The sequence below is a fragment of the Suillus discolor genome (assembly GCF_016758755.1).
Source record: "Suillus discolor strain FC423 chromosome Unknown F5147scaffold_65, whole genome shotgun sequence".
Lineage (NCBI taxonomy): Eukaryota > Fungi > Basidiomycota > Agaricomycetes > Boletales > Suillaceae > Suillus > Suillus discolor.
The window spans coordinates 1-22,593 of NW_024541312.1; the positions used below are offsets into that span (position 1 = coordinate 1).

Below are 22,593 nucleotides of genomic sequence, written 5' to 3' on the forward strand. Positions count from 1 at the left end.
TCCAAGAATGGCATGTGACGTTGCGAAAACTGCGCCCACTTCACATGCGGGATTCTCTGGAAGAAAGGACTCACGCAGACGTCCTGCGCTTCGTCCATCACACCGTTGGTGAGCAGAGTAGGAGTTGTGATTGTGTGGATCTGATCTAGACACGACCACGACTTCAGCGTTCCCGTAATCGTGAACTCTGACGGTCCAGCCCTGGAATCCATGATCAGTACATATCAGAAAGGTACGTCAAGATATCACCTACATCGTATGATACACGGTGGGATGTTGCATCATGGCCGCAAAGGACGTCTCCATCACCTTTGGCCAGGGGCTCTTGCAAACGTGCTTCTCAAAGAAGATTCCTACCATTTGTTGATATTCAGGACTATCCGTTGTCCCCTCTTTTTCGTGCCTCTCAATCGTCTCCCTCACATCTGCTGGCAGCGCTTTCAGCAGCTGACTGGTGCTCTGTACCCACAGTGCCATGGACGGCGCTCCGCTGGTGATGACGAGGTGTTTGAGACCCACAGGATGTCTGTGGCTGGCGTAGTGGGCCCCTAGCATTCCTCCCCAGGAGTGACCTAGAAGAGCGAAGCCATTCTGGACACCAAGGTGGGTAACAAGGTTGTCCAGCTCATCCATGAAGAGATCGACAGTCCAAAACTCTTTTGGCTTGTCTGGAACACCTTCAAAAAAGGATTTTCCGATGCCGATCTGGTCGTAAAAGACGACAGGGATGTTACATTTGTTGTGAATTTCGGCGAGAGGTGTCATATAATCATGCGAGACGCCGGGGCCGCCGTGCAGCACGATGAGAGGGTGGGCACCCGAAGTAAGATCGCCGACGATTTTGTACCAAGTCTGGTACGTGTCGTCTCCGACTTTGAAATCTACTTTTCCTGTAACTTCAGTCATTAAAGTTGGACGTATGGGGCTTGTTTCGAGAGCGAGCTAACGACGAGCAGGACGAAACCCTTTATGTATACATGAAGGATGTCTCAACGTTCGAACAGGACTATTTCGGTTATTTGTCTATCGCCCGAAATGAAACAGCGGTGTTTGGGAAGCTGATCATCATATCGGTCGTGCTAGCGCTGCGCATGATTCTTCGAGGAAGCAATATTTGATGGCCATGCACCGTGATGTGAGCGCGGAGTTACAATATATATGTAGCATATGGTCTTGCTAGCCAATCAAATCGTCCATCTTTCCGCGGCGATTTGAGCAGTTCCCGCCACCTTCTTTTCTCAATAATTAGGTTTGGACCTTGTCTCCATGATGATTCCATCGATTGCACTGATGCACCACTCCGAGCAAGGAATACTTCGACCGAAATAGTCAGCGATAAGTTCGCAAGTTGGATTGGAATCAGTCAACAATATCTGCGTGATCCGGGCTGATCAGGCGGAGCCCAAGAGGTGGATTGGGACGTCATATAATTGTACTCGCTGGAGCCTCGAACGGTCGACCATATCTGACTGTACGAATTGTTCTGTCAACACATATTTTTTATGAACGAAGTTACATTCTATATCTGAATAGAGAGACGTGCTGCGGTCCGATAGCCATAGATCATGGTGATTGGTCTAGTTCAGCTGCTCACCGGCACCTGTCATGTTGACTCGTGAGAAAGACACAACCTTACCGACAGTGATACGCCTCACATCATTCGCACACCTGGGGATGCGATCGGGACACCGGGGTCCTTGGACTACTAGTACAATATTAATGTATTGTGCTAATATTTCTCTGCAGCAAAGGACAAAAAAAACCTTACCTTATGGCACATCTTTCAGGATGACGGAGATAGCAGTAGATTAGGGCGCCACAAAGCTTGGTTGCCACACATGTTGGCCCATGTGGTGAGGTGGAAAAGCAGTTCGTTACATTTCAATTTGATTTCTGTTATCTGTCGGTGATTTCCTAGGTATCCAACATTATGGCCCTGGGCGTTACAGTCGCTGCGATCAGTATCAGCATCAGCATCAGAATCATCATGTGGCAACTCCACCATGGAGCCCACAGGAGCGACTGTCCGACTCAGTACTAGTTCCTTCTGACTGCAAGCTAAATATCAACACTTCAAAACAAAATTTGCTGCGGTATATAAATATAGAAATTGTCCGCGCAATCACGTGCTGATTGCGAAAGGAACAAGTTTGACTGTGATGGGTCCGCCGGACAATTGTGCAACCAGTCCATATGCGAGATCCGTGAGGATCTCTAACTTGACTGGGGTAAAGTATTTTAGGGCTATAGCAAACTAGTTGGCAGTGCTAATCATATATCAGCAGGATCATACCTGGGCTTAATAATAATCAAGAACTTGCGTTACCACTAGTACCTTCAGGTGATCAGTATCCATGATGTCTCGCGTAGAACTGGCAGTTGGTTGGATGTTCGGAATGCTTACTATACTTGCCACCATGTGGCATGCTAACATCAGAATGCAACCGGCAGAACATCGCGAGTACCTCCCATACGCGTTGAAGCAAAAAGATGATAGACTGACCTCCACACTTTAGAATCTATAGAATACACTTACGCTGGTGACGATTACCCATGGGAATTTCCTGTCGATCTCGCCCATGAAGCCGTCGCGATGACTCTTCACGAGAGTGTGCATTTTGCTCTAAACGCATCTGACACAGAATCTCAACTGGAGTGGGAGACCCTCCCAAGTTGGCCAAAAATAGCTGGTCTCACCCATCTAGGACCAGAGCAGCGACCTTTCATGCTGGTCTTCGGTCATCAGCTTCATTGTTTATGGATGCTGCAGGAAGCTCTCCTCGACTACGGCCGTGACGAACCCCTGACCGATTATCATCACGCACATCACCATCACTGTCTCAATTATTTTAGGCAGACTCTTATGTGTGATTCTGCACATACGTTGGAAATGGGTGACTTTATGAAAGTTGATTACGAGAAGGATAGAATGGGGGACACATTAGTGTGCAGGGACTGGAGTAAGGTCATTTCTGTATCTGAAGAGTACCACGAGAAGTGGTTGCAGTGGAGGACGCATTGGGACTGAACTGACACACTACTTCGTACGCTTCAACCTGTTCACTGAATGTATCCGCAGAACTTAGTACTGTCTTATATTACGGAGTTGCATAACCTAAGTTGTCTCAAGGGAAAAGCCCTGCCTGCAAATTACTTATGCGTCTTCCCAATGTTAACTTTTTGGTAGAACAATTCTTCTTTGGGCTAATGCTTCGCTGTACCCGTGGAAGGAGGAAATCGGACAATCTGGTTATTCCATTCCCATGCACTCAATCTTACTTATATTTTACAGGATTAACTATTCAAGAATATGTCAGAAAATCGGCCACCACTTGAAGGTACCTCACCTGGTTCTCCTCCTCCAAAAATGGCATATGACGCTGCGAAAACTGCACCCAATTCACATGCGGGATTTTCTGGAAGAAAGGACTCACGCAGACGTCCTGCGCTTCATCCATCACACCGTTGGTGAGCAGAGTAGGAGTCGTGATTGTGTGAATCTAATCCAGACACGACCATGACTTCAGGTAATCGTGAACTCTGACGGTCCATTCCTGAAATCCATGATCAGTACATATCAGAAAGGTACGTCAAGATAGTATCACCTACATCGTATGATACACGGTGGGATGTTGCATCATGGCCATAAAGGACGTCTCCATCTGAGTCACCTTTGGCCAGGGGCTCTTGCAAACGTGCTTTTCAAAGACGATCCTCACCATTTGTTGATATTCAGGACTATCCGTTGTCCCCTCTTTTTCGTGCCTCTCAATTGTCTCCCTCATATCCGCTGGCAGCACTTTCAGCAACTCATCAGTAAAAAGTCAAGTTTGTCGTAGCCCTGGTGATGGCTATATAGAGCTATATAGCCACCATAGCGCTATATACTAGTAGCTGCAAGCTCCACATACTCCTACATTAGTCATGAACCCAAACAGTGTGCTACATGCGATGGTGGCACTTCTTTTGGCATTTGACTATGTTTATTCCTGCGGTACTCGTGTAGTGGTCTGTAGCACTGTAGCCATTTGCTACAAGATGCTACTGTAGTGCTAGCGCTACAGTTACTACTATGCCGACTATATGGCACCCTGTAAACGAGAGCATTTTTACTGATGCTGACGGGTGTTCTGTTCCCACAGTGCCATGGGCGGTGCTCCGCTGGTGACGACGAGGGTTTGAAACCCACAGGATATCTGTGGCTGGCGTAGTGCGCCACTAGCATCGCTCCCCAGGAGTGACCCAGAAGAGCGAAGCCATTCTGGACACCAACTTGAGGATGGGCAACAAGGTTTTCTAGCTCATCCACGAAGAGATCAACGGTCCAAAACTCTTTTGGCTTGTCCGCCACACCTTCAAAATGGACTTGCTGATGCCGATCTGGTCGTAAAAGACGAAATGTTACATTTGTTGTGAATTTCGGCGAGAGGTGTCATATACTCGCGCGAAACGCCAGGGCCACCGTGCAGCACGATGAGAGGATGGGCACCGGAAGCGAGATCGCCGCCCATTTTGTACCAAGTTTGGTATGTGTGTCTCCGAATCTACTTTGCCTGTAACTTCAGCCATTCGAAGATCAACATATGGGGCACGTCGGAGGTGTCGGTGAACTGTTGACCAAATGAGACTTGACATGCTGTTATCGATGCTGTGCTATGAGGTAAGTTCCTCCCAAAATTCTAGTCTATTCTGATATTCATCCGGATATCAAGCTTACTTACGGATGCGCGTTCTGAGCTCAGCTGGGAGCGTTTCCTGAAGAGGAAATGCTCGGTCAATTGAAAGTTTCCGATTTTGCAATTGTAGCGGATTGATCCAGTTGCAACGGATACGTTATGGTATTATTTAACGAGGTGCTCACATCATAGCTGCGACTCGCTCCCACTCTCCCCAGATATCTCCTTACTCCTCCGGAAGCCTGAGGATCCTTCAGGTTATTCTGTTCGCCATCTGATCTATCATGTCACTCAACTCTAGTTGGACACCGGACGAATCGTCTGAAACCCTTCTCGAAGAGAAAGGCTGGTTGCAAGGGGCAGTGGTCAGCTCCATTGCATATGGCATTGGTGTTACACTGTTCTTTATGTGCTTCCACCTCCTGATCCGGCAAATGACCCGCACGAACTACAAAAAGAGCCTGCCTCTACTCATATACATCACCATAGATTTTATCCTCGGCACCTTGTTTATGGCATCACTGGCTGATTTCACACAACTCGCATTCATTCAATATCGCGATTATCCAGGCGGTCCGAACGCATTTGAGAATAACATGTTCGGCATTCCTGTGGATAATCTTGGAAACGTCTGTGGTTTTCTGATGATGGCTCTTTCAGATGGATTGGTCGTGAGTAGAGGTATTTGATGTTGAAAATATTATCGCTAATATATCTGTTCAGGTTTGGCGCTGCATGGTAATTTACAGAGGGTGTGTGGTGCCAGTATGGATCATCATGTTGTTCCCTTGTCTGATGTTCGCTGCATCCATCGGTCAGTTGCTTACTTTCAATGTCTGTTTGATTGTATCGGACGCTCACCATCGCATCCATTAGTTATGGGTATAATGTGGCTGCTTCAATTAACCAGCAATTCCCCATTTTTCACCTCGACTAACATCAACTACACCGTTCCATATCTCAGCCTTTCACTCGCACTAAACATCATCATCACGATCGTTATCGTACTTCGTCTACTCACATATCGTCATCGAATTACCAAAGCTCTTGGCTCTAGGTTCGGCGCTCAGTACACGTCGATTGCTGCGATGATAGTCGAATCTGCCGCTCTTTACTCCGCGTTTTCGCTGGCACTTCTAATACTCTTCCTTCTAAACAATCCCATCTCTGAAACATTTATTGAATCGCTACCTCAGATTCAGGTCAGCACTGGCAATTAGAGATGCATTCGCGCTGCTTATAACATGCCACAGATGATTGCAATGTTGCTAATAGTTTTCCGGGTCGCGCAGGGAAAGGGTTGGTCTCAGGACACCATGTCCAGGGTCATGACCTCGAAGCCATCAGCGCAAGCAATCCGTATGGGTGATTTCGGGTACAGTTTGCGGGATGGCTCCAAAACGTTCACTGGTTCCTCTGGCATTGAAGCGCATGCGACCTACAAGGGTAATGACCACGATTCAGCGGAAGCAGTTCAAGTGTGAGCAAGGTTGCTTGGATACCTACTGAGATAACAGTTGTAGAATGCTATGGGTCAGAGTATATGTAAAACAAATAGTTATTTAGTATACTTTGACGATGGACCAGCCTCAGGATTAAAAATATTCTTTTGTGCTCCACAATTATGTTAAAAATAATGAAACCTTGCATTGGCGTAGTTGTTCAATGGAAAGACATGAATATTAACCAGTGTATGTAGAAGATAGTGTATTAGTGTCCTGCCTGGTAAGGGCATGGGTACACATCAGTAAATTCACACATTTCTTGGCAGACCTTTTTTCGAAAATTAAAACTTATTTTTAACTTATTGACACTTATTCACCTTTATTCACTTGGCTGTTTGTTTTCACAAGTCAAAAAAGGAAGCGCATGACACACAAGTGCCGAAAAGTAGCATAAGATCAAAAAAGTCAGTTCAAGTATCCGAAACAGAAATAAGTACAGCAAGTAAATAAGTAGTTCAACTTGGTATGTAACCCGCGGCAGGTAGTAACTCGTGACCCATGTATTCATGTACTTGTTACAAGTAACATCGGTCACGTGGCCCCCCTATCATTTTCCCCTCATCCTTGCCCTCACCATCTACCGGCTCATCCTCCTTTACCGACTTTCCATTGACCGGATCCTCGGGACCGTTCCCGTCCCTCGCATCATCCGCCTCTATGCACGTGCACGCACGTTCCTCTCTTGATTCGACCACCAATGTGGTCCCGCACCTCTGACTCGGTCTGACTCGTGCCACCAATGTGGCTTTCCTCTTTCTGTTTCCCCTGACTGCGGATTCCCGCACGTTGTATTCTTACCGTTGGTCCGTTCCAACGTTTCTCGGTCTCATTCCACATTCGACCATCCACCACTAATCCGGCTCTGATGCCAGCGCACCTATACCATTCTCGCTTCCCCTTTACCCTTACCTACTGTGCGGTAGCCTTGCCCTTAACCCTCTCCACTTAGTATAAGTAGTCGGTCACATTGTACTAGATTCTCTAACTTGAATCTACTCAATCTTCCCTGGAACATACTTCTCTCTGAAGCCCCCTCAGCTTCAGTCTCTAGTATCTTTTCTTAGTCGCTCATCGCGACTAAGTCTACTTCGATCGACCTCATCGTACGGACAAGACTGTCCTTACCTTGAGTGACTTCTTAGACATCCGTCTACCAAGTCACGTGACATGCGCGTACTGTGATCGCTGCCGACTCGTCGTCGCCAGTCTCACTTGCCATACTGGATCCTTCCGGTTACCTCACCAACGTTAGCGGACGACGCCCCTCTTAGGGCTCCGCCTAACAGATCTATTTGAGTGCGTAACAGTACTAGACATATGGGTGTAGATACAATGTATATCAGTAGTAGCAACACAATAACGAGATCGACAGACTCACGAACTGTGAACAGCGGGAAATGACTTGGATCAGCGTGGCTTGAGCTCGAAGGGGGATCGACAGACTCATGAACTGCGAACAGCAGGAAACGACTTGGATCAGCATGGGTCTTGCTCGAAGGGGGATCGACAGACTCACGAACTGCGAACAGCAGGAAACGACTTAGATCAGCATGGGTCTTGCTCAAACGAGGATTGACACACTCACTTCCTGCGAGCGGTGGCAACGACTTGGATCAGCGTGGCTTGAACTCGAACAAGGAGGGTGCTGGAGGGCGCAGTTGGGCATGGTTGGATTGGGAGGATGCGAGAGATGTGCTGGGGGGTGTGTGGAGGGCTGCAGTTAGCAAAAATTGAAAGAACAATTGATAGATGCACGTACAGTACCCAAACCCAAACTATACAAACCGATTCCTTCAATCTGCATGAAGCTAAAGTCAGTATGACAAAGATGGGCGCATGCAGTTTCAGGATTTGTCAAAAATGAGCGCTGTGAACCATCACGCGTCATGTGTCATATTTGAACCACGTCAGTTTTTCACACAAAGTTGACTCTCAACGTTAACGTTCAACCTTGTCTGACTCTCAATCTAACTTCCATGCATCATCTCACATACCTCCATACCTCAGTGTCTGAAACTTCACTCTCATGGTCTCGCACCCTTTCGCACACCTCCCAGTAAGTTTTTTTATTTGTTTTTTTTTCCATTTTACTAAAAATGTCTGTGTCTGAAACTTCGCCCGTCCTTTCGCATGGCCTCCAAGTAAGTTTTTATTTATTTGTTGTATTTTCTTTTACTAATAATGTCTGCTTGCCTCAGCATCTGAAACTTCGCCCGTCCTTTCATGTACCTCCAAGTAAGTTTTTTTTCATTTTTTTAAATTTCCCTTGACTAATAATGTCCGCTTGCCTCAGTGTCCAAACTTCGCCTGTCCTTTCGCATACCTCCAAGTAAGTTTTTTTCATTTGTTTTACTTCCTTTTACTAATAGCGTCTGCTTCATTGCAGTCTGCCGCTTGCCTCATGTGCCGTCTGCCTTGTATGCTGCCTTTCATTCCTCGCATCCCGCCTTTCACCCTCTTCAAAATTTGCTGCTGCTGGCTCCCCATTCTTTGAGTTCGTTTCTGCATCTAGTTGCCACTGCCACAAGTAGTTGTATTGTTTCCCCACTAGTACTTAGTAGTCCTATCATGTAATTATCCTTGAATGCAATATTTTGTCATTTTTGTCGAAACAAGTGTGAAATAAGTAGACAATAAGTGAAATAAGTAGCCCCAACTTGCACTACTTGCAATGTGGGCTATTTTACAAATAAGTGCCAAAAAAGCCAACAAAAAGTTTGAAAAAAGTTGAAGTCAAGAGGAGGCATCTACTTTTTCGACTTAAATTGCCTTGTGGCAAGTTGATGGCAAGTTGGTGTCACCGTTCTTATGAATGACTTTTCCACTCCTTTTTTGGAATTACCCGGTGGCAAGTTGCAAAAAAGGAAGTTCAAGCAATGTGTGAATTTACTGATGCAGGTAAGGGCCAGTGTCCGAATCATCATGCAGGTGACACATTGGGGTTGTCAATATTTAGGACAGGTTTACAGCCTCATTGTATGAAATATTTGGAGTTTAAACTGATGTAAAGAGGGACATGTAGCTTCAAATTTAGTCATCATTGTGTACAAAATCCAAACCAGCTGGATACTGCTGAGACACAGTGAACTGCTCTCGAGATACTCCATGATACTCAAACAACTGCTGAACATCAGGAAATCTGCCATTTCCATGATGAGCTGAGAGATCTGAAGGAAATGATAAGCTGATGGACTATGTATGCAATATACTGTACATCTGAGGTCAGACCAAACAGAATGTACAGGCGAGACAGATGCTCAACCTGGCAGAATATCAACACCTGCAGAGTGATCATATGATCATTGAATCCAAAATACATCATTTCAGACAACACAGTATATCTATTCATCAGAAAAGCAGCAACTACAGCTCAACCAGAGTAATCAGATGCACACAAGGTCATGTTTCATGATCCTCCAGTACCACATGTTGTTTGCATATTGATTTCCTTATATGGCAAGTACAGATTACATAATCAGTTTGGTACATACAGAGAAGGGACTTACTGACACCTCAGTCCGTTACACTATGAGTGTACGACTGAGGTGAGATACTCATTATAATACTTAATTCATTCACTGACTTTCTTAGTATACACTCTTTTATTCTAGGTTAGTCAGTAGTCTGTTACACTACGAGTGTACGACTGAGTATACACTCTTTTATTCTAGCCTTCTGTTTGTTCCCGCGTATCACTACTTTGAACAAAAGGTTATGAGCCCTGCTTAATTCCAAGCACTCAAATAACCTAGTAGTGACATCTTTCTACTCCCTATACAATGTCCAACAACCCATCAATCTCGCAAGCTCAAGGGTCACACTCTCAACCAACTGCCTTGTCAGCATCCAGTTCGAAGAAGGTCATACAAGCCTCAAATCAACTCTATGATATTCCATCACTAGAGAATGATGGTTCGAACTTTCAGAACTGGAAATTTTGAGTCAAGAAAGTACTCATTGTATGATGTCTTTGGGGAATTGTCACTGGTACCAAAGTACAGCCCCCAGGGACAGATCCTGATGCACTCCAGGACTGGTTAGAGAAGAATGAAGAAGCGCATGCACAGATCACGTTGACATTGAAGGACGAACCATTAAATGGAGTCCTACATACAACGTTAGCATCAGATGCTTGGACAAAGCTATGTGAACATTACGAAGGGAAGGGAAAGCAGGGTATAGCCTATTTAATAGGCGAATTATTCTGTGGAACTCTGTCAGATGAATCCCAAATGGAACCTCAGTTAAATGTGATGTGTCAGAAGGCTCAAGTGTTGAACTCACTTGGACAGACTCTCGATGACTTCCTTGTAGCTATTGCTATAGTCATATCACTGCCTACTTCCTACTTGACTCTCTGAACAATACTCATGTCAATGAGCAACAAGATCACAATCGAAGGTACTATCAGCCAGATCCTGGTCAAGGAGAAGTCGTGTCGAGGTCCAGACTCCCAAACGGCCCTTGCAGCCAGGACTTCAGACAAGCCAAAGGAGAGTTCAAAGACAGATAAGAAGAAGAAACCAGGCAATTGCAACTATTGCAAGAAGCTGGGCCATTGGGAGAGAGACTGTTGCAAGAAACAAGCTGAAAAGGCTAAAGGACCTGACAAAGTCAAGGACAATGAGCAAGCAAAGCCCAAGACTGAGTTATCAGCAAAAGTAGCAGCTGTAGTCAAAGAAGACGCACCAGCATTGCAACTGTTCATCGCACATGACTCTAAGGATGAACCAAACTCTGTGGAATGGATTGTTGATTCCGGTGCTTTGGCAAGCATGTCGTGTCGTCGAGATTGGTTCAGGACATTTCATCCTTTAGTCCCAGCGCAGCAAGTCGTCATTGGAGATGGAAGGTCAATCAAAGCTACAGGAATTGGTAGCATTGAGCTTGAAGTTGAAGTTGGAAAAGGGAACATGCACCGAACCATACTGCAGGAGGTGTATTATGTCCCTGCTCTAGATGGAAACTCACTGTCAGTGCCACGTCTGACAAGCAAAGGCTTCGAAGCAATCTTTGACCAATGCACCTGCACAATCACTTGAAACGGTGTAGCACTCGAGCTCGCGCTAGGCTCGTATTCACTACTTTCCCGATATACGTTCAATGCCCGTCACTATCCGCTGTAACCCGCACAACCCGACGCTAACCCGACGCTAACCCAACAAAACCCGCTAACCTGAAACCTGAAAACATCGGACCCGACGTTTTTGACATCAGACTTGTAATTATACCTTCGGACTTTGTTTCCCACGCTTCAGACTATCTTCCTTTTGATATAACTAATTATTCTAAATCCAACAGCAAGCCCCTCGGGTCGAACGCACTTGTCTTGCAAGTATAGCAGACTAGGCTGTGCACGACCACAACATTTTTATATTGCTGGCTACTTACTTCGTGTAGTGCCCAGCAATTGTTGTATCTCTACAACGGTGTGGGTACAACAATTCAGATGGTGTATACTGAACAATGTGTTGGGTCTTGCAGAACCTAGCTGCTATTCGACCCTAAAGGGTTTCTGGACCAGGCTCAAGGCTCAGAGGAGAGGAAATATGATAGAAAACAGCTGAAGACTCAGACTCATAGTGGAACTGGTGAAAAGCTAACTTGATTATGTAAGCTACAAAAGTGCAAACATAACACTAAGGTAAGAACAGTCTCTACAAGCCTAGCCAGGAATCAGTTCCTACAACGGGTCCATAGTGGCACTAGTGACATGACGACAGTCCTTATACATCTTGAGAGGACAGACCTGTAATAGCGAGAGAGCCTATATCATTAAAGGCCCAAGTCAGCTATTAAATGCCGCAGAACCAATTAGAGCACTCACAGCATGCTTGTACTCATCAAAGGCATCAATGGAGACTTGGCATCATCGACTCACACATACCAACCTCGATGCTGTGAAGAAGCTGTATGCAAAGGACATGGTCAGAGGCATGGATGTTTCCGGGTCAACAGCTCATGAAACAGACATATGCAAGGCATGCCTCAAGGGCAAACAATCCCGGAAACCAATTCCAGATGAATCCAAAGTCGAAAATCCTCGCATTCTCCACAGAACATACTCAGACATCTGCGGTCCAATGGAAACAGCTGTGCGCACGGGTATCATTATTTCATAACATTTATTGATGCCTATTCACACCACGTCGTCATCAAGCTGCTGAAAACAAAGGATGAAGCACTTGGACTCACAAAGACATATATTGAGCATGCAGAGCTTGAAACTGGCGAACATGCAAATGTCTTTCAAAGTGATGGAGGGGGAGAATATGGTTCAAGCCAGTTCCTGAAATACCTTGAGTCAAAAAGTATACATCACGAAAAAACGAACACTTATACCCCTCAAGAGAATGGTGTGGCAGAGCGAATGAATTGCACGCTAGTCGAAAGTGCACGGGCCATGTTGAATGATGCAGAATTACCAAAGACGTACTGGGGTGATGCTATCTTGTATGCAGCACACGTTCTCAACAGGGTACTGACTCGTGCCTTGAAGGAGAATATGACTCCTTATGAAGTCTACACTGAGAACAAGCCATTAGTTGCACACCTAAGAGTCTTTGGTTGCAAAGCACATGCGCACATACCGGATGAACGACGCCAAAAGCTCGATGCAAAGTCCATTGAGTGTGTTCATCTAGGATATGCCAAGCATTGGAAGGCATACATCTGCCTGCAGAGGTCAAGTGGGCAGATATTGGAGTCTAGGGACGTAGTGTTCGATGAAGGGGACTGCAGAGGGTCAAGCCGAGTGAAGATAACTGTTGATGATACTGAAAATTGCCAAGTCAGTCAACAGCAAACACAATCAAAGCCAAATACCCTACTGGCAGATCCAGATTCAAATGAAACAGGACAAACGCACATCAAGGAGGTTGCAGATGTAGAAAATGAAGACACCCCACAAGCCTTTGAAGAACCAGCAGTCTCTACAACTAGTCAGCATGAAACTAGTTCTCAGCAACTGCGATGCACCTCAGCAAGACGTCGCATGATGACAGCAGGTCCTCCAGTTCCATATCCACATCCTGTTCCCCCATGCAAAGCCAGACAATCAAACCACTTATGAAAGAAACCAGTCCCTGACAATGATCCTCGTTATTTTGTCAATGCATACAAGAAATCAACTGTTACGCTGACCGTCGGTCGGCATGTGCGAACTAGGATAGGTCTTCTCAGCGACGACTTGAGTGAGTCTACTGAAGCTGAGCGTGGTCTAGCCTTGACGGAACGTCAAGGATTCCTCCGGCGATCTCGGTAAGACGGCGCTCGTCGAGATGCAGGGCTAGCGGATACGTGCTAAGTCGTATGGGGGCGACTTAGAAGTGCGGTCTCACACAAGGAAGCTGGTAAGGCTTAGATGAGCAAGTTCTGGGATGAACCTAGTAGATTAAAGTAAAGTCTAAGTACAATAATCTGTGTCTACTTATAGGGAAGTACTACAAGTATTCTAGCTCAGTCTGTAATCAATAGTATATCGTAAATCTATGATAGCCAGACATGAGGTTCAGATAAGATACATGAGGCTTAACCTCTGATCAAGCATGCTGCGCCAAGGGCAGCTGCGCATAGGTACAGGAAGCGCCGAGAGCGCTCCGGATCTTCATGAAGCGACATGCGTTATGCATGCGCTGATCTAGGGTGACCATGAGGCGTACAGCCCTCATGGATCAGGCACAAGGCCATCTAGGCCAGGGGCGGGTCATAGCGCCAGGGGCGGGGTCACAGCGGTCCAGACCGCTATCTTTCTAGGCGCAGGCGGCGCACCGCCGCGCGGGGAGTCTAGCAGAGCGGGGGCAGGTGTAGGCAGAGCTGGGGCTCTTGTAGGTGTTACAGATGCCTGTAACATCAACACTCAAAACTCACTGAGAAGACACCATCGAGGATGAAGAAGAGAAGGGTGCTGTCATGGATGAGTATGAGAGTGAGAAGGAGCTTGCGGATGAAGAACATGCTTACCACACTGTAAAGAGTTGATTCTGTGTGGGCTCTACAAAGTGTTCCCTTCAGAACTCAATGTGCGAGTGATATGCTCGTCCCAAAGAGACTGCCTATAGAAATACTCCTTGATATAATGCAAGGGATATCTTGTTAAGATCGAGGATGAGAGAAAGGAAAGTTACCAAGAGCACGCTCGATGTTCCGAGGATGTGTCCGAAGTACCAAAGTACTCGTCCGAAGTGGTCCGAAGGTGGTCCGACATCAAGAAACGAAGGTCTGAGGTTGCACGAAGCGTCCGAAGAGCTTCCGATGAACAGCGAGTGTTCCGAGAGAAGTACGGCAGGTGTATCGAAGTATAAGACTCGCGAAGTAAAACTAAGCAAAGTCTATCGGAAAGAACTTAGAGACAGCGAGAAGCGAAATGGCAGTGGTCAAGCCAAACAATCGTTCCGAATGAACAAAGATCAATTGCGCGAAGTACGACTATCTGAAAGTGACTCTACTAACTATGACTTGTAGCAGGGAAAGTGAAGTGTAGTGCGAGTAGCTAGCGAGGCAGATTATATCCTACAGCGTGAATGTCTGGAAACTGCATAGGCGAAACCAGTAGCAAGATAAGACATCCAAAATGTAATAAGACTCGAGGCGAGCCGCTACAGAGATATGCATGTAATAAGGTGCAAGGTGTGTTGTTATACATGTAACCGACAGGCCGACAACATATGTGCCCCTAGACATAATCAATAACAGATAACCAAGTGAAAAACACACCAGCGAAGTCAAACAGACACAGATGGGACATGGTACGGAGGATCGGAACTGTATACAGGCCTCAGGAATGGACAGATGACCTTCGGATGACTCGGACAAGTGCGCGGAACTCTCAGAAGGTAAATGGAGTGTCGAGGAATATGTATGTGGGATACCTATGGGTTTGGCAGGATATGAGCCCAACACCGATCCGAGTGCTACAACGTGGAGATGGCCGAAGATCCTAAGACATTCGAAGAATCAGTGAACTGGCCGGATGTGGACCTATGGCAAGCAGCCATGCTAGAAGAGCTGAGAGTCTTTGAGAAGATCGGCTTATATGAGGAAGTTGAGAGACCAAAGGGACGGAAAGTCGTTGATTCTAAGTGGGTATACAAGGTCAAACGGGGACCTACCGGCGAAATAGACAAGTATAAGGCCCAGTTGGTTGCTAAAGGCTTTACCCAAGTCGAAGGGATCGACTATACCAAAACCTTCGCACCGGTCACAAAGTTCTTGACCATCCAGATCCTCCTAGCATTAGCAGCGAAGCTTGACCTTGAAATCCATCAGATGGATGTAAAGTCAGCATTCCTCAATGGTGAGCTAGACGAGGAGACATACCTAGAGTTGCCCCCAGGTTCTCATGGCTCACAGGACCAAGTCTGGAAGCTCAAACAAGTGTTATATGGTCTAAAACAGGTGCACATGGCCTGGTACAAACGACTCCAGACTGTATTCAAGGGACTCGGCTATATGCAATGTGAATCTAAGCACAGCATATTCTACAAGGTCAAGGACAAAAAATTCATCATAGTCGCAGTATATGTCGACGATAAGATGATTTTTTCAAATGATCTGAAACTCATAAATCAGCTGAAGATGGAGTTAGAAGATGAGTATGATCTAACAGACCTTGGAGAAGCATGATGGATTCTGGGCATGGAGATCATTAGGGACCAGAAGGAGAGGACAATTCACCTTGTTGAGCGTTCCCAGAAGTTCAGAAATGGTTGATGAGTTGCTTGAATACTCGAAGTCCAGTAGAATTAAATGTAATTTTTTCCTATGTCTAGAAGTCTGAGTCAAAGATGAGAAATTGTTTGTGAGGGAATGAGAATTCAGATGGATAGTGGGAGATGGAGAATGTAATTGGTCTGATGAGGACATTGTAGCTATTGTCGAAGTTACTCCAGAAATTACCGAATATACTCAATACTCCAATCAATACTGCATATTGAGTAGCATGCAGTGCCCTTCATGTGGAAAGTGCTTTCCAAATGACAAAATTGTTCTATGAAATCTAAATCAACCTACCTCACAATGTTTCAGTTGGAATGATAACTTGATTTACTTCTCAGGACCACCAGTGCAACCCCAAGAACCTCAAGCCTCACTGCCAGAAGATGAAATGGACGATGCATAGATGATGGAAGACCATCCCGGGCCAGAAGATGGGGATACTGGTGTAAAGGCTGATGATGGGGAAGAAGTGGTGGTTTATGTTGGTGTGGCAAAGACCTGGGGTAGAGGAACCATGTTCATGAAGCAGTTCAAGTCTGACACTTACACTGAGGAGAGGGTGAGCAATCCATATTTTCCATTCACTGGAAAACCAGACTGGGAGATGGCAGCATTCCTTCTTCAGTCAGACTCAGCATGGCAGACATTGATGAGTTCCTCAAGCTTGAATTTGTGAGTCTATTTGTGTTGCATGTAAGAATGTCTGAACTCAGGTAAAATTAGAACAGAAAACTACCACTTTTATTTCACTCTTTGAGAGAGCTCAGAGGACGTGCTGAAATGCTGCCATCTCCACCTCAACAATGATGAAGACCCTCCGGATATTTTACCGGGATCAAATCAAGTGCCTTCAGTCACTTCTTAGCCACCTCATGTTGGCTGATAGTTTTGATTTCATCCCACACAAAGTCTATGTTGAGGCAGAACATGCCATTCGTGTTGACTATGGTTTCATGACTGGTGATCATGCTTGGGAACCTCAGGTACATTCAACTCTCAACTTCTTCAGCAAAGCTAACCAATAATACAGGAAGATTTGCCTGATGGCATGACCCTACTTGGTGTGGTCCTCTCCTCAGACAAGACCAAGGTCAGCAACCTCGCTGGCAACTGCTATGCCCATCCGCTCCTCATCACTCTCGCCAATATCAACCCTGATGTATGTGCTAAAGGATCCCTCCAGGCATAGGGTTTAAAAGTCCGGTTAAGTCTGGTCTTTTGACCAATTTTCAAAAGACCGGACCCAAACCAGTCTGCCCAAACTCAACCTTGTACTACAACCTGGACCGAACTCTTAGAAACCGGTCGAGTGCAGTAGCAATGAGGTTCGCAGTTGGTTGCAGATGCAACCAGTCTGTAATTGCATAGGACTGGTTAGGACCACTCTGGAAGTCTGGTCGGTAAGTGTACTCGCACTTATATTTGTGTATTTGACTGATTATTTCATTTAGACACATTATTCTATGTATCCTACACTTGCAAGAATCGCTATGGACATCTGTGCAATTCCTGCATCATCTGTACCCTAGTAGTCTGTATTATCCAAGTCATGTTCATTTGCATAGGTAAATATTTGTGTTTCACGCAACTGGTCCTGGTATAGACCAGTTGCAGTCGACTTTTCATCAGTCTGATGTTAGACGTCAAACGAGGCAACTGGCAACTGCAAGATGTCAAATTAAGGGAAACCAAGACCAAAAATTTGGTCTTGAAAAGTTGTGGTACAGTTTGGTCTGCGGTCTTTGACTGGTTGCGCAACTGGACTTTTAAACCCTATCCAGGCATACATCAGGCAATTGACCACAGTATGACAAAGACTTAGCTAGCTTTACCTGATGAATAATATTGAAAATATACATCATAATTGCAGATCAAATGATAAAGGAATAGATAGGTAGACTACAGTGGCAGTATCTTCCAAATGCAACATATTGGCAGACTTATTGGGATCCACTAGCATAATGTTATGTGTTTGTCATATATATATGGAGACAACAAAGAGTTACCTAGTGATAGCAAGCTGCTGATTTGTCACCAAACATGCTTGGGTTTATATAGGTAGGTTCCGATGGCAGAGTCCACAACCACCGACAGTATGCCAGGAGGTGACAAAGAATTACCTAGTGATAGCAAGCTGCTGACTTGTCAGCAAACATGCCTGGGTTTATATAGATAGGTTCTGATGGCAGAATCTACAACCACCGACAATGTGCCAGGAGGTGACAAAGAGTTATCTAGTGATAGCAAGCTGCTGACTTGTCACCAAACATGCCTGGGTTTATATAGGCAGGTTCCGATGGCATAGTCCACAACCACCAACAATGTGCCAGGGGTGATAAAGAGTTATCAGTCAAAAGCAAGTTAGTGCCATCTTGCCTTGCCTATACCCCTGTCACAGTATGAAGATTCCCATGTTATAAAATGAGTGATCCATCTTCATGCACACAGTATTGCATCGAATAACACCGAATATTCATTAATTACATTACTAGGGTTCACAAGCATTTGCAGTACAGTACATTTACGAGACACAATGAACTAATTAATAGTACTAGCGGCTCGTTCTCGAAGGGCAGCACATTTTTCCCGAATTTTCGCCAGTGCACTATTTTTGCTGATACTGCGCTGTGAGGAGGAAGAATTAGGAAAAATTCGACTACACATGATATTAGCTTGAAGCTTGAGATTGATGGAATACATTACGAACCGAGTCCACCAAGTCATCAAATCACCTACTTCAGCACTTTCATCAGGATCCTCCAATAGGTCAAGAATGCTATGGTAGAAGTTTTCGGAATCCATGACTGTATCGGTACGTGAGAATACAGACGAGGAACTTAACGAAAACCGAATCTTGAGGAATAATCAATAACAGATACATAAGAGGTGAAATTCGTACACACCTGCATGGCAATATATGCGAGGGAACCTTTAGTTGCGGATTTCATTCCATGGAGGTATGCGTTGCCGGAGCGTGTGGCTTTGGGCTCCTTATCCACTGAGCTTGGAGACATGAATACATGTTTGAAGCCCTATCAAGAGAAATCGTTGCAAAGTGAGAGTTTTATCACAAATGGAATGGACTCACGGAGACGAGTATCTCGCTTCTCAGTAAGCCCCCCCACGGATCTTCGGAATCATAAACATAGCCAGCATATAGAAACATGGGCCACTGGTCACCACGGACTGCGGTTTCACCGCTCTTGAGACTTTGCTTGGTTCTGGATAGCATCATGACATTTAGTTTGTGGAATAGTGGGTCTTCAGACTTACTCTGCATTCGACCAGTCGAGGCCTGCGGGGCAGAGCAACGCACCAGTGATATCATGATTGAACCCCCGGTCGGACTTGATGTTTCGGGAGAGAGGTGGTATGACTGCCTGACCTCTGGGCACAAGCCATTCGAGGACAGCAGATTTGAGGGTCTTAGTGTCATCCCCTCGAGCACCAGAGGCCCCTTTACCTAACTGCAAAAGTGAGCACTGTAATCTTCCAACATACAAAAACTAACTTACCAGTTCTCCTACGTGGATAACATTTTCCTCTTCGTCACTCGTCAGACAATCCATAAGACCAGGATAAGAATCTACGAGTTCCATAAATACCCTATGTTCCTGCCAAACGCTAACGTTGACAGTATGTTAAGTTCTGGCAGCATATAAGTGCAACTGAACTCACTCAGCTGGGAAATCCTCTATGGGTGAGTCCTGCAATTCTTTGAGCCAGAGGATACCTGCTGTCAGGAGCGCAGGATAGTTGCATAGTGCAATAACTGTACGACCAAAATGTCGACCATGCAGAACAAGTGGATTTGACGAAGTCCTGGTCAGGAAAAGTTAGGAATGCAAGGATTCACTACTGACAGAACACGTATGCCTTTTTACGTGGACCCATATGAAGCGCTGAGCCACTGCGCTTGTGCGATGGTTCACTAGGAGAGGGATTATTTTCATCGTTACTCATACCAAACTGTACAAGGTGGTTCTGATACCACAGAAAATGAGACACTTTATAAGTCTGAAGACCAACAGTACGTGATGACAACAAACTCACCGACTGAGCGCCATCGATATCGTAATACTAAAATTCTCGTCATCCGTTCGCCATCGATATCGTAATACTAAAATCCTCGTCGTTTGAGCACCATCGATTTCATAATAAGAAATGGACTCACCGTTCGAGGAATATAAATATTGGAGTGCATGATCATCGCAAAGAGCTACATCACAGGCACTATAGCAAAAACGATCAGTGTCCTCACGCGCAGCAGTGAACATTTACACCTTCCATGGCCAGCTCACCCTCTCTGAAGAGATACATCAACGTTAGAAATGATGCAACACCAGAGTACGTTCTTCCAAGTCAGTGTCAGGAGGGTGATATTAAACTAATCAATTTACCTCAAGTTCCTCAGTGTGAACACCAAGGAGATCTAATGCAGATCACCGACAAAGATACAGACAAGCAAGATCTAAGCTACATCAAGTTAGAGAACAGCTCAAGGACGCGGAAAGAACTGCTGCGTACCTTTTGGACAAGGTGCATATGCATATGTACAGGTATAGGTGGCTTGAAGAGTACTACCACGCAGAAAATCTTGAGCACCATATGCCCCATGACATTCACGTGCCTGAGGTTCCCTGGCAGATCCCAAGAGGTGCTTCTTCTCCCTGCTTCTCTCCATATGTAGGGTGGGAAGATATAGGTTCAGAATGGGGAGAGCATAGTGATGGACATGATATTTGAGTTTACGTATATCTCACATATCTAAGGATGAAACAGTTTGACTCCATATACGTGCCACACCTAAGCTCCACCTCCTGTCAGTGCGCTTCACAGTCTACTGTATGCAGACCAGTATTTGTCAATGACATTTTCGTATGTTATATATAAATGATGGTAATTGGGATACTTGAGATAGGTACAACAAAAAAAAGCCAGAAGCGAGTCCAGAGTCCAGAATTTTTTATTGTTGCATGAGGATTGGCATGTGAAGTCGTGTTAGTGATGTGAAGAGAGACAGCAGCCTGTGCTTGCGAAGATCGGGCTTGAGCCGCACCATTCCGTAGCATTGCTATTGGGAGGGCAAACGGTGCTTGTGGCAGGGTTCCTGGGTTTCAATAGAATTATTTACATCCGCTTTTCTCTTGCTGATGCATTCCTGTGTGATATGAGAGGGGGTCTAAATACTTGAGAAGGACAAAGATGACATACAGGTTTGCCCTTGGTATACGGAAGGAACATCGACAGCTGCTGAGGGACGCAAAGCTCGACATCTTCACCGCTTCATCTTCCAGAAAGACGACTTTGAACCCAGTGGAGAGGGTGGGATCGAGATGGTGTACCGTGACCGTGAGTATTGGGGTATATGAGGTGGAATAAAGAAGACTGGCCACTAAGGGTGCTTGTATGCGATACCCATGATCGAGAGTGGAGGTGGTGTCATACAGAAACCTGAGAATATCGAGGTCAGGAAAAACAACACTGAATGAGACATTAACGACGTACATGAGCATGATCTGGTAAGTCGTCAAAAAACCTTGGGGTATTAGGCACTAGGGGACGATGATTGGCTGATGGACTGGACACCGTGTAACATCAACCTACATATGTTTATATGATTTATGAAATCTGATTATAAGTGTCACGTACAGTGAGGACCGATTTGTCATAAGTTCCTCAAGGCCAGTTTCTTTGACTATCGCAGAAATGTTCCGAATGTACCCAACGGCTTTTGTTCACCGCAGCTAGTAACTAGTATTATTTATTATCAGGCAGCGTTGCATCTACTCACAACTCTCAAGTCAATCGCTAGTGAGACAAGATCATCTCTACCAAAACTTTCTCAAGTCTAACGTACCAAGGCAAGTCAAAGTCAGTTATCGGATTTACTACAGTAATAAGGAAAACAAGAAGGTAAAGTGCTTCCTACGATCTACTACGCAAATAAGGGGAGTGAACACTTCATGGCTGGAAAAGGAATTCATCAGCGGAAGAAACATCTTGATATAGTGAATGACTATTCCAAACTCCGTCGGAATTCGCCTCAAACTTCAGTGACTAAGCGGGTATTTCTGGCTGGGTTTGAATATATTGCCATTCACTATATGAGCGCACCGACCCATTGTTGTGATTTCTTTTTCGAATCGTGAGACTGACACGATGACCCAGATTTTCATTGTGATTATGTAGAGTAGTACGGTGATTCAGGTGATTGGAGCTTTGGCTGGCGGTGGCCCACATCTGGCGGCCGCAGTTGTGGACTGGCTATGACTCGGACAAATATTCTATTGCATACAACCACTGGTACTAGTACTTACCAATATCAACTGGGATGGAAATTTTCACACATTCTATATCATTCACCCTAGATTTTGGAGTTATATACTATAATAGGGCCGGGACTTAACAATTGAGTCCGCACGATTCCGAGTCCCCAGCGTCACTTGAAGCCAACAAAAGAAAGTTCTCAGTAGTGGCTGCAACTGATACCCTAGTAATTGCCTCAAAATTAGTCATTCACTATAAATACTGATCATGCGCATTTGCAGGTCTTCTTTCTAATATTCCAACTACTTCGATACATACATACAGTACTACTGCATACAATGTAGGATAGACTTCTGAAGAGATCAACACAGTAAGTATACCAGTATACTTTATAAGATGAAGTTAACGTGAAGACTGCACAGACT

General features: G+C 45.3%; 6 protein-coding genes across 6 annotated transcripts; 3 read left to right on the top strand and 3 right to left on the bottom strand.

The window, feature by feature from the left end:
• On the bottom strand, nt 1-1,056 carry F5147DRAFT_617963 (proline-specific peptidase; the record flags this gene model as incomplete). The annotated part of the gene is made up of 2 exons (XM_041432563.1): nt 254-1,056; nt 1-201 (listed from the first exon to the last, which is right to left on the bottom strand). Coding segments are annotated over exons 1-2 (854 nt in total), but the record flags the coding sequence as incomplete, so codon positions are not given.
• Nucleotides 1,057-2,144: 1,088 nt separating this feature from the next.
• Nucleotides 2,145-3,202, top strand: F5147DRAFT_714882 (uncharacterized protein). Its single transcript, XM_041438507.1, has 2 exons — nt 2,145-2,457; nt 2,517-3,202. Exons 1-2 carry the CDS (start codon nt 2,355-2,357, stop codon nt 3,026-3,028), a joined length of 615 nt encoding a protein of 204 aa, XP_041288529.1. The 5' UTR covers nt 2,145-2,354; the 3' UTR covers nt 3,029-3,202.
• A 769-nt stretch (nt 3,203-3,971) lies between these two features.
• F5147DRAFT_763358 (uncharacterized protein) lies at nt 3,972-4,511 on the bottom strand (the record flags this gene model as incomplete). The annotated part of the gene is made up of 3 exons (XM_041440635.1): nt 3,972-4,091; nt 4,190-4,380; nt 4,406-4,511. 3 exons carry the CDS (start codon nt 4,509-4,511, stop codon nt 4,080-4,082), a joined length of 309 nt encoding a protein of 102 aa, XP_041288530.1. The 3' UTR covers nt 3,972-4,079.
• Nucleotides 4,512-4,855: 344 nt separating this feature from the next.
• Nucleotides 4,856-6,177, top strand: F5147DRAFT_714896 (uncharacterized protein). The gene is made up of 4 exons (XM_041438508.1): nt 4,856-5,347; nt 5,400-5,490; nt 5,553-5,878; nt 5,930-6,177. The coding sequence occupies exons 1-4, from the start codon at nt 4,961-4,963 to the stop codon at nt 6,158-6,160; spliced, it is 1,035 nt and encodes a 344-aa protein (XP_041288531.1). The 5' UTR covers nt 4,856-4,960; the 3' UTR covers nt 6,161-6,177.
• A 10,127-nt stretch (nt 6,178-16,304) lies between these two features.
• On the top strand, nt 16,305-17,720 carry F5147DRAFT_656310 (uncharacterized protein; the record flags this gene model as incomplete). Its single annotated transcript, XM_041434100.1, has 6 exons — nt 16,305-16,570; nt 16,785-16,881; nt 16,929-17,057; nt 17,267-17,298; nt 17,350-17,463; nt 17,528-17,720. 6 exons carry the CDS (start codon nt 16,305-16,307, stop codon nt 17,718-17,720), a joined length of 831 nt encoding a protein of 276 aa, XP_041288532.1.
• A 716-nt stretch (nt 17,721-18,436) lies between these two features.
• F5147DRAFT_747452 (uncharacterized protein) lies at nt 18,437-19,965 on the bottom strand (the record flags this gene model as incomplete). Its single annotated transcript, XM_041439953.1, has 8 exons — nt 18,437-18,554; nt 18,606-18,751; nt 18,802-18,930; nt 18,987-19,119; nt 19,172-19,365; nt 19,414-19,522; nt 19,577-19,720; nt 19,952-19,965. The coding sequence occupies 8 exons, from the start codon at nt 19,963-19,965 to the stop codon at nt 18,437-18,439; spliced, it is 987 nt and encodes a 328-aa protein (XP_041288533.1).
• Between the last annotated feature and the right edge of the window lie 2,628 nt (nt 19,966-22,593).

Bases quoted from the DNA above. Each gene is read 5' to 3' on its own strand.
- F5147DRAFT_714896 (XM_041438508.1), top strand. From the start codon at position 4,961: ATGTCACTCAACTCTAGTTGGACACCGGACGAATCGTCTGAAACCCTT. The intron at 5,491-5,552 runs GTCAGTTGCTTA...CGCATCCATTAG, and splicing joins GATGTTCGCTGCATCCATCG to TTATGGGTATAATGTGGCTG. The intron at 5,879-5,929 runs GTCAGCACTGGC...AACATGCCACAG, and splicing joins AATCGCTACCTCAGATTCAG to ATGATTGCAATGTTGCTAAT.
- F5147DRAFT_714882 (XM_041438507.1), top strand. From the start codon at position 2,355: ATGATGTCTCGCGTAGAACTGGCAGTTGGTTGGATGTTCGGAATGCTT. The intron at 2,458-2,516 runs GCGAGTACCTCC...TCCACACTTTAG, and splicing joins AATGCAACCGGCAGAACATC to AATCTATAGAATACACTTAC.